Below are 11,095 nucleotides of genomic sequence, written 5' to 3'. Positions count from 1 at the left end.
GGGAGGCCCGGCCCGGGACGGCGGGAGCCCGGAGCGCACTTTTGTTCGGGCTCCAAGGAAGGCAGCCGCTGTCCATTAGGGGGCAGCATCAGAACGAAAACGAAGCACAGCAGGGGCGCTTCCCCCAGCACAGGCGGGCGGGTACCTGAAGGCCCAGGTGAGCTTCGGGATGCGGACGTTTGCCCCGGGAAGGGCGAGGCCCGGGGGAGCCGCGCCGCGGGAAGGCCGCGAACCAACAGCTGCAGGCGGGGGAGCGGGCACCGGGCGGCCTGTGCCGAGCGCGCCGCGGGGAGACCCGGCCCCACGCACCCCTGCTGGGGCTCAAGTGCGACGCCTGGGTCCCGAGCTAGAGCATCTGGCATCTGGCGAGCGCCTGCAGGACCGAGCGCCTCCAGGACGCGCTGCCGATGCGATTGCGACGACCTGTGTGTGACCCGCTGGTCAGGTTTTTGTTTTCTTAAAAAGTGCATCGTGGAGTGGAGGTTGTACTAAAACTACTCTGGTCTGATTTTTATTTATTAGCAACAAATTGTTCAAGAACTAAAGCCAGTTTTTAATGATCCAAAACAGAAATAAATGTTCTAGTCTATTAGCGTCCTATATGGAATAAATCAATATTAAAGCTAATTAACCCTTTTCAAAGGCATTTTGTCCCAGGTTTTTATTTAATGGTTCAGTGCTGCTTAAAGCATGGATCAAGCTGGATAAGCTCCATTTAAAAAATGGCCCATTTTGAAAACAGTTTAGCAGCTCTCACTATGACGAATATATTTATCAGGATAAACTTGACTTTTCCAACTGGATAAATAACTGACCGGAGTTCCTTAAAAGATCTGATAATAAAGTGGAGATTAAGGACAACAGACAAATCTGTCCATTTAGCAGTGGTCTAACATGATAGTAACTGATCGTTTATTGCTTTTTCAAAGAATTTATCTTTAGAAAATATTTCCAATCTTCACTTTTGAGGCTGTTCCAAAGGGCAGGGGGAGGGAGTCTCCATTTAAGATATTTCATTCCAGGCCACATGTGAAATGGAAATCTATGATTTGTCCTTTTTGGAAGAAGCCATGATTTTTTTTTTTCCTTTTTTTTAAGCCATGATTTTTTAATAGTGCTCAAACACATAGTGCAAAGCACACACCTTTCAGGACATAAATGACTACTTTGACATATGAAACCCAAAGAAAATTATATACATTATTTAAGGATTTCAGTACTCTTCCCCTTTTGTTATACTAGCAAATCACAGAGCGTACTTTAATACCAAGCTATTTTTTTTTAGTTATAAAATAGATGATATATTTTGTACATGAATTAAATTCTTCACGATGCCAGAGGAATTAATTTGTGATGTTATGAAATTTTGATTAGCCCGCTGTAAAATCAGAATTGTTTACCACAAGTGTCTGGATTCTGACTCTTACAGTCTTTCCAAACAAATAATGAAATGAATTGGGGGGGAGGGGGGAGGCAGAGTAATTTATGAAAACATGGTACACCATAATTTTGCCATTTTTCTGCAATGAGGATGGCAAATGATTCATGGGATAAAATGAAATATTTCTCACTGTCATTTCAATGGATCTAAGATTTACAGCTTCTTAACTTGGATAGGAAAAACTCAAGATGCATAAAAATGAATTGTAAATCCATTAATGGTGAGGATGAAAAACAAGAAAAAATAATTTTAAGCAAAGAAGGGCAAATCGACCAGGCGACAACCGGAAAGGATGCAGCGGCAGCTGTCTAGGGGAAGGCCCGGGAGGGCAGGAGGTGCTGCTGCTCTAAGGAGGGCATCAGGGGGGATCCCTGGGTGGCGCAGCGGTGTGGCGCCTGCCTTTGGCCCAGGGCGCGATCCTGGAGACCCGGGATCGAATCCCACCTCGGGCTCCCGGTGCATGGAGCCTGCTTCTCCCTCTGCCTATGTCTCTGCCCTCTCTCTCTCTCTCTCTATCATAAATAAATAAAAATTTAAAAATAAATAAATAAATAAATCCTATGCTACATAAAATTAAAAAAAAAAAAAAAAGGAGGGCATCAGGAAGCAAGCAGGGTGGGGAAAGGTCGGGTCCTCAGCTCTTACAGCCGGATCCCCCACATGGGCCAAGGAGGGCAGCCTCTGGAGCCGAGTCGGATACGCCGGAGCTGAGTTTTTTAAAGATCATGAAAAAGTCAGACCCGGTTTTAGAAGGCTGGCGCAGGTGAAGCCATCCTGTGACGATGAACAGGCGGCTGCCCAAGCCAAGAGCGCCCCCGGCGCGGCCTGGGCCGGGGCCTGGCGGCGGGTCTCGGGCTCCCGGGGGACGGGGGACGCGGGGCCGCCCGGCGGCCGAGGACGGAGGCCCGGACTGCGGAGCCGCCGCGCCCGGAGCAGGGGAGCGACTGCCCGCGGCCCCGCGCACCCGGAGCAGGGGGCTGGCGGTCGGGCCTCGCTGCGCTGCACCGCGGCCGGCGGCGGCCCGACCCTCCCTCCTGCCCGCGGAGCCCCGGCCCGGCCCGGCCCGGCCCGGCCGCAGCCTGCGAGCGAGCACGCGGGACCCGCGGGGCGGACGGCGAGGCCCGGGGCTCCGGGGCTCCGGGGCACGCGGCCGCCACGCGCAAAGGCGGCCCTCGCCTAACCGCCGGGGGACCCCGCGACCCCGCGACCCCGCGGCCTGGCGGCGCCCGGGGCCGGAGCCTGAGCCTCGCTGCAGGGCCCACCCCGGCCCCGGCCCGCGCCCGCCTCGGTGGCCCTGCCCTGGGTCACCACGGATCTCAGACATTCTGAAAACCGGGAGCAACGTATTCGGACAGATTTTACGTTTGCAAATCTTGAGGCTACTGGGCCCGACAAGCCACCGCTGCACGAGGTTGGGGGCCGCCGGGGGCCGTTCCCCGCTCCCAGTCCCCGCAGCCGTGGGGTCGCCGTGGGGTCGCCGCGGGCTCTCGGGCCCCGGACGCCCCGAGCAGGGGCCAGGGGCCGCGCAGCCAGGCCGCGGACGCCAAGTACGCCCCCCCCACCCCCCACGGGTAAATTAAAACCTATAAAATAACATGGACATTATAAAATTTGTGTTAAAACGGATAACAGCTTTACTGATTTACTGACAATGAAAATATATAGCATTTTTTCTGTCAGAGCATTTATCAACACTTGGCAACCCTGCACTAACTTGACATGTAAGATGATCAAAATGGATTATGTAATCTTTCCCATTCATTTCTATTGATTTTAGTTATGATAAAATTCATCAGTGTGCCTGGGAACGCTCAGGCTGAAAAGCTCTGGTTGACCCAAGAGGGAAAAAAAAAAGGAAAGGAAAGGAAAAAAGAATTCAACAGAGTTGTAACGGGATGAATATAATTTTAGAATAGGATTGCACAAATACAAAAGTCGTGCCCTAAAGGCTCCAGCAACAAATTAATACAAATAATTCTGGCAGTCTCATAAAATTACAACTGTCTCTGCAGAGATTCCCTTTTGAGATGAAATCACAAAATTCCACACTAGAAGAATTCATGTGAAAGTGCCATTAAGAAAATAGTTTGTGGAAATATTTTCAAACTTTTTTTGAACTTCGGCAGTAATCAAACTTATTTCTCTGACTGTAAGTAACATCAAAATGCCAGCAAATGGACCATTTTAATCAGTTTTATTGATTCATGCTTTCAGTTCTTATTCAGTTAAAAACAAGGCACATTAAATACATCCTCTTATTGCTCTATAAATGCATGCAGCTCATTCTGTATATCAAAAGTAATAAATAATGGCGATAAAACACCAAGACAGTTATAAAAATGACAACCCAGCCTCAAACATAGTATTTAACAGTCCCATCTAGAACAATAACCCGACACGATACATGAAAGTGCCACATATGAAAACATGCAGTGCGCACATCCGCTCCAGCACTGGGCTGTACTTGATAGTCTTTAAAAACACAGTAGGGCTTTTTTATTCCCCGAAAAGGGTTGACATAATGCAAAACAGTGCAAGTTAGAGCATCACTGACTTCAATATTATTACATTCATATGCCAAAAATCTTTACGAATACATAAAAAAGGAAATAAGATCAATCACCATCCTTACAGTATGTTTAGTAAAAGTCACAATGAAATTTTTGTTGTCGTACAAAAGACTAAGCTACATATTTTGGAAGAGACAAAGCTAGAAACAAAAACAGAATAGGAAGCATGCATACAATAGTAGAAATCCCAAAGTTACACTTAGTCTGAATTGATAGAAAGCAAGAATATTCAAACAGCATGACGGGTATGAGGCAGACAACCTTGGCTTAACAAATAGTCCAGCATCATCACTAGCATTAGGACTACGGTGCGGGGCTATTTAAAGGAGCGTCCAGCTCTTCACCGCAGGTGGGGGGCTTCCTTCACCTGAATCCCCTTAAAGGCTCTCGAGAGAAATCCCTCGATGATAAAGACAGACTCTGCACACCCCATCCCGACTCCAACAGAATCATCTGGTATCACATTTGTACAAAAAAGAAAAGAAAAATTCTTTTGTGCTTGGAACAGGTTTTGAAGGGGCTTATCCCTCCGTTTCTTTTCCTCGTTTCTGAAATCAGGTAAAGAAGCTGTACAGGTTTAATTAAGAACTGACACACAAATGTGGGGGTGCTTTATTCACAGTAAAGACTTGGAACCAGCTCACTTCCAAGGCGAGTCTCTGGGATTGGTGAAGGAGCGTATGTTTTAGAATTAGCAGATTTTCAGCAAAAGCAGATACACTCAAGGGAAGCGAAGTGCGCTTTTCTTTGTCCTTAAGGGAACTTCATTCATAGCAAAGCATGCACAAACCAGGCCTGTTTTACAAATACAGCTCTGCCCAGGCCAGTCAGGCTGTAAAGCCGGTCCCTACTGTAATAGGTTCAGGGAGGGCACAAGTCCTCGCTATGTTGCTCTAACTAGAAGGAGAGAAAGAGAGAGAGCACAAATGTACTACTGTGTCATGGCACATCATCTGCGGTGGGTTAAAGGACAGCTGTTCTATCAAGTGTCACCAAGTTCTAAGCAGTAAAACTTATTGTCTTGATAGGAAAACACTAAACTACAAAGCCACATGCTTCTATTATTTCTTTTTTGAAAAGGCAGTGTAAAATGCTCACGCGTTGAAAGGAAAATGTTCACAGTGATACCTGGGAGCATCCTTTGCTCCATTTTAGGTTTTCCTTTAGGGTGTGGCAAGTCTAAACTTCATTTAAGAGCAAATGAATGTTTTGAAGTGGGGCGGGGGCTTAGGTGAGTGAATCTCCAGTGTTTATATTATGACAACCAGGCTCATACCCCACTTGAATGAGGCATAAAGATATCTTACAATGTTCACATAAATAGAAATAACAGCACAAAAGTGTTTTATGTACCAGTTCACAAAAGCTAAGATCTCAAGTCTGTAATTAAAACCCGCCACTAAATAAAGAGTTATATTTCCTATTACATACACGATCTGACCTTAGAAAATAAAAAAGCAGGTAGCTAACTTCACAAGGGGAAGTGCAGTGGATAAATATTCAGACGATTGGTTAAGATGCTAGTGAAGTACTGCCAAAGCACACCAAGCTGGCCCTTTAAATTCAATGCACTATTTGTTAAATTCAACGTAGATTTATTTTTGTTTTGTGTTTTGTGTCTCTACCGTGTGTACTGGGGGAGGGGTATTGTGTGGGTGTGGGCTCTGTGTGGTCCTGTTTCTTTTCTTTTTCTTTGTGGTCGAGAACTTTTCCACGGGGTACCAAAGAGAAAGGCTTTAAGCAACCCAAATGACCTTGAATACTGCAGTGTGGTGTCTTTTTACAAATAATTATAATTAAAGTTAACTGAAGTTTATTTCTATCCTCTTTTACCCTCAGTTTCAGATTACTCTCCCAAAATGATGCAATAAACTAAGCAAAATAGGCCATGTTTGACAACAGCACATGCTCCACAGTTTAGGATTTGGGGATTGAAAATTCTGCTATCGCATGTGGATATACAAACACAGATTTTTAATCCTTAACTTTATTACTACTGTAAAGATTTGAGAAATTTAGTCTCATCCCATTACATCCAGCTTGCCACTTAAATGCTGGTTTTAAAATAAGAAAAGCAAGGATCTTCCTGGCAACTGTAATAGTCAAAGAAAAACCAGCAGTGACTGGGGAAAAAAACCAAATTGCTGAGATGAAACTATCACTGTAACTCCCAGCAAATGTCAATGCTATCCTTATCTTACGCCTGTGATTCTGGAAGCTTTCAGAGTTTCTCTTTGAGACTCGCTCCTGTAACTCGATCTAAACTTTGTCTTCCCTCTCCAGTTTTGCCAGTCATACTCTGGATATAAATCCACACGATACTGTTTGGATGAGGAAGACAGACCATCTCAGGAAGAAGGAGCTGGGTGGGCTCCAGGCCTTCTAGAGGTCACTCCCTGCTCTATTTCTGTTAGGAACCAATCCAGTCTATGATCTTAATGTCCAGAGTTTTGTGCACATCCAAAATTTTTTCCAGTTTCTTTTCAATTTCAGCCAAAATGTTGTCTCCAGGAGTGATTCAAAATAAAGGAAGAGACAAACAAAAAGGGAGTATGTCCAGGCTAACGGGTTACAAAATGGATGCAAAGCATTAAATCAGTGTGCATTGAAAGTGAGAAAAAAGATAAAATACACTCTTTAGAAGCTAGATTGAATGGCAAATACAAATAAAGGGTATACATCAACGTCCTAAAGCTTTGGAATGTTTCCCAGTGTTAACAAAGGCAGCTATCTATCCATAGCCACTATTTTGGAGTGGTGTAAGTCATCTGGGTTGTTACATGATGATTTGTTGTTCCTACGTCTGTTGGCTGTGGATTTACTGCCCAGACTCACAATCCTCCACAACTTCGGTCCACTGGAATGGGGACTCTTCTGTCGAGGTTCTCTTCTGCAGTTTTCATTAGTATCGCAAGCCGGCTTCCAGACACCCTTCCTTTCTGAATAGCACTCATCAGCTTCAAGAGAAAAGAGGCAACAGAGTCAGAAGGCAGGCATGCGTCCTCGCCTTTCCTCACAGCATTTTAATGGTTACCTCTGCAGCAGGCAGATGCGATTAAGTGCTCCATCAAAACCCATCGCAGGCATTACAGCTCCAACGAGAAGAGTACAATTTTTAAACATTTCAAAAAAGGAGGGAAGGGGCAGGTATTTCACAGCTGCAAAAATTACGTCTACCTATCTCTAGCAAATCAGCCTGCTTTTAAAATGCAAATCGAATGTACCACTTTTTGCCCCTTTCATGTGCTTAGGGCACATCTTTTTTTTTTTTTTTGAGCAACTCAAATATTGGATCTTTAATTTCATTTTAAAATCTTAAAAAGGAATCTCAGAGATTGAACAAAGACAAACCATGACCTATATTTAACTACTCTTTTTTTAGTGTTACTGTACTTGACAACTTCAAGTCCCTTAAATCCAAATTCCTTAAAGACTTTTTAAAGTAATTTACATTTAAGTCCTTGAAATGGACCCAGAGATCTACCTTAAGAATTAAAAGCACTCCACAGCCCAGATTTTAGTTAATTCATTTTTATCCAATGGATAAAATCAGAATTAGTCTTGAAATTACATGCAGTCAGCGGGCAAAGGCCTTTAATCTGGAAGGCACTTTGCAATTATGAGCACGGGGATTTCTTTTTTTTTTCCTTCTCAAGTTGATGTGGTTTTAACTATTTGCTTTTCTTTATCTCACTTCCCCAATCTTTTTTATTTATTTATTTGAAAAAAACTGACTTAGTCGTTTGTCAGGAAAAACATGTATACATAATTCTCAAAACATTTTTAGGTTATACTCTTTTAGCCTGCAGAGATACATTTCTTAAAAATGGCTCTGAATAAGAGTCAGAGGCATCTGCCAAGGGGCCGGATCAGAATTTCATGACCTTATTAAAAGCTGTTTCACAAGCCACCGCTTATTAGAGATGGACTTCTACATGCAGAGCGTCATTAGAGCCCAAACCTAAAAATAAAGTCATGTAATCATGCAATATCTGTAGTGAACCTTCCATGATGATTATTGAAAAAAAAAAACCTATCAATATTCGAAAAGGTGTTTAAATGGGATAAACATGGGGTCTTTAAGTTCAGAAAAGAAAAAGATTTTATTAAAAAAAAAAACCTGAAAAACATACTTTACCTCTGACAAATGGCGTAACATAAAGAATGCTGACATCTAAAGACAGAACAATTTATTGTTTTGTCTATGGTTCCATGAAGACCTTCTAAGTTTATCGGAGCTAACAAAACTGATAGACCTAGAGTTTTTTCTTGATCCATAAACATTATGTGATGGACTAGCCTTTAAAAATTCAGTTTTCTTTAAACATTACAAGTATCTTGAAACCATATTAGGAGAGGAAAAAAAACATCTGGGTGTGAATATATTTCGTGAGAAATACGGTCAGCATTTTTTTAAGTTGAAAATTACACTGTATATTTGTACTTAGTAGAAGCATGAATAGCCTCTTTCATTTAGAAGTGGACAAGAAATAATTATTTAAAAACTCTACAAGGAAAGCCTGCAGATGGTTTAAATTATTTTCTATGTGTTTAATTCTATTGCACTCAAGAAAATTACTTAAAAACCAAACCACATAGCATATCCATAAAATTAGATTCTTATTGTTTCTAAAACTCCAGATCTTTCTACCCTAAATGCTGTTGTTTATTTACAACACACATGAAATGAAGCATAAGCTATTTCTTTGAAGTTTTCTAAAATTCTGAGACAAACAATAAAATATTCTTGAGAAAGAACTAGTCAAAAAAATTAGAAACATGTATTAAATGGTTTCCAGTTCCCCAGCATATATTTTAAACTCCATTTCAAATGTGCACTTAGTTGAACAGTAAGCTAAAGAACTAAACATTCTTTTTTGTAATGCTGGACACAACCTGTGAAAATTTTCTGCATTTAGATTCAACAATGCTCTTATCTGCAGCTCATCTCCAGAGAGACAATTACCATTTCCTTTGCCTTGATATTGTTTGTTTAACTTGACACAGTGAAGAAAGGGCTGACATTGACCAAAATCCCCAGCATTAATTTATTTCATGTTCAGCATTCATCATTGCCAGGGTGCAAGCAAGACCTGGCATTCATTTGAAATACCTGCCCAAGAAGCACTGCAGAAAAAACCTGGCTGCTTGAAAACCAATGCATTCTTCACATGATCAGAGTCCTATAGACAGCCACAAATAACGTATGGGTTTATTAAATTTCTTTCTTTTAAGGAACTTTTAAGGAATGATGTGTAGCATCCAGTTTGAAGTTGGAATAACAAAATTTATTTCCTGCACAGTTACGATTAAACAATTGAGGCTTGGGAAAGTGGAACCCTGGAAATAGAAATGCTTGAATTATGAGATCTTGACCCCAAAATACAGGTTTTCTTTCTTTTGCTGTTCAGTTTGTTTATAATGTAAGAATATAATGACTACATTTCAGGGTTTCTAGTGAATATCTTCAAATCAATACTATTAGGTTTTTTTTTAACTCCATAAAAAATTACTTTCCACTTTATAAATATGGTATTTGCCTCTTTGGAAGCAGGTAAAGAATGGTCTGCCAGTGGTATTCCATGGCATATTTCTCTAAAATGCATACTTCTTATTCAGCCCTTTAAGGTATAATTAACTTGGATTTAATCTAAATTGCCCAACACAAGACAGTCTCTTAGGAAAAAAAAAAAGAAGGAAAGAAAGAAAAGAAGAACATGCACCATGTAGAGCCTGATTCTTGGGAGTGGACACAGGCAACCTTTGTCGGCTTCAAGCTTTCTTTTTTTTTTTTTTTCCAGAATGAAATGACGACCCTGTGGACTTAAGAATCCATTCTCGAACAGCCATTCAGAGCCAAAAGATAAAAAGCAAATATACTTATTTCCTCTCACACAGCTCACCTGCAAAAACTCATTGAGTTCGACCTGTCCATTTTTGTTCAGATCTACTTCATTCAGAATTTCGTGTAGTGTATTCTCATCCATTTGGACGCCGATACTCTAAATAAAAGGAAAGCACAAAATCATGAGGCTTAATTAAACATGATGCATACCCTTTTATTAATGGTACCAACGTTTCAAAAATTACAAGAGAAGATTGCTTATAGAAAGCACCAATGAAAAAAATGATCTAATCGAGCTTTTACATTTTTCTGCTGGCAAAGATACTGAACCAAAAAAATATTACCTCTAATACACGCTGAACATCAACGATAGTAATAAAGCCCTTTTGGTCTGCATCAAACTTATGAAATCTCTTCTTGTACCTGAAACACAACATTGAACATTGGAAAAATATACCTAAGTAGGTCAAGTCAAAACAGAGAAACATGGAAACTTATGAGAAGTACCTGTCGATGTCTGAAGGCAGGAGGCTAATTTCAGAGCGATCTGTTAACTGTTCTGATCGAGATTTATAGCCCATTTCATAATACAGAAACTTCCTGGCTGTTTCAAGTTCCTCCTAAAACACAGGCACACACAAAGTTCAAAGATTTATGGAAAGAATTACTGATTTTTTTTCTTTCTCACTTTTCTGACCAACACTTTTTTTTTTATTTCTTCCAGTTTCACTAAAGTATACTTTATATTCAATAAAATGTACCTATTTTAGATAATGCAGTTTGAGGTATACTCCACCACGACCAGGATAGAGAACATCTCCATCAGCCTAAGCAGCTTTCTCGGACCCTTTTGCAGTCGATCTGCTAGCCTCAGGCCATCACTGATCCACTTTCTGTCTCCTGAGTATTTCTGCCTTTTCTCATGTTTCACATAAAAGGGTCCACAGAGTATGTAGTATTTTTTGTGTTTGCTTTTGTGTAGCATAATAATTCTGAGATTCATTCACGTTGTTGCATGTTTTAATGTTTCGTTTCTTTTTCCTACAGAATATTCTCACCCAGTATCTTCTAACCAAATCTCCACAATCAAATCCTTGTGGTTCGGTGACAAAGCAATGAAAGGCAGTGAACAATTACTATACTGCAGCGCGCACAGTCACTGGCACGACATCATGGGATTAGCCACTCTGAAGATTTGTCACAGGGATGCTGAGAGTTGGGTGGAAGGTGCAGAGCCAC

General features: G+C 41.6%; 1 protein-coding gene across 5 annotated transcripts in view; it reads right to left on the bottom strand.

Annotated features, from left to right (window-relative positions):
• Positions 1-3,616: 3,616 nt before the first annotated feature.
• The window catches only part of GPD2 (glycerol-3-phosphate dehydrogenase 2), a 140,606-nt gene continuing 133,127 nt past the window's right edge, over positions 3,617-11,095 (bottom strand). For all 5 annotated transcript variants that reach the window (XM_038584542.1, XM_038584540.1, XM_038584541.1 and 2 more), the window contains 4 exons: positions 10,364-10,476; positions 10,201-10,279; positions 9,915-10,013; positions 3,617-6,968 (listed from right to left, as the gene is read on the bottom strand). In XM_038584542.1, coding sequence (XP_038440470.1) covers positions 6,843-6,968; positions 9,915-10,013; positions 10,201-10,279; positions 10,364-10,476 — 417 coding nt within the window. In that variant the 3' untranslated portion in view covers positions 3,617-6,842. The remainder of the gene's footprint in view (positions 6,969-9,914; positions 10,014-10,200; positions 10,280-10,363; positions 10,477-11,095) is intronic.

The sequence above is a fragment of the Canis lupus genome, chromosome 36 (assembly GCF_011100685.1).
Source record: "Canis lupus familiaris isolate Mischka breed German Shepherd chromosome 36, alternate assembly UU_Cfam_GSD_1.0, whole genome shotgun sequence".
Classification (NCBI taxonomy): domain Eukaryota; kingdom Metazoa; phylum Chordata; class Mammalia; order Carnivora; family Canidae; genus Canis; species Canis lupus.
The sequence above is the reverse complement of the archived record's forward strand: the minus strand, read 5'-3'. Positions and strand labels throughout refer to the sequence as shown.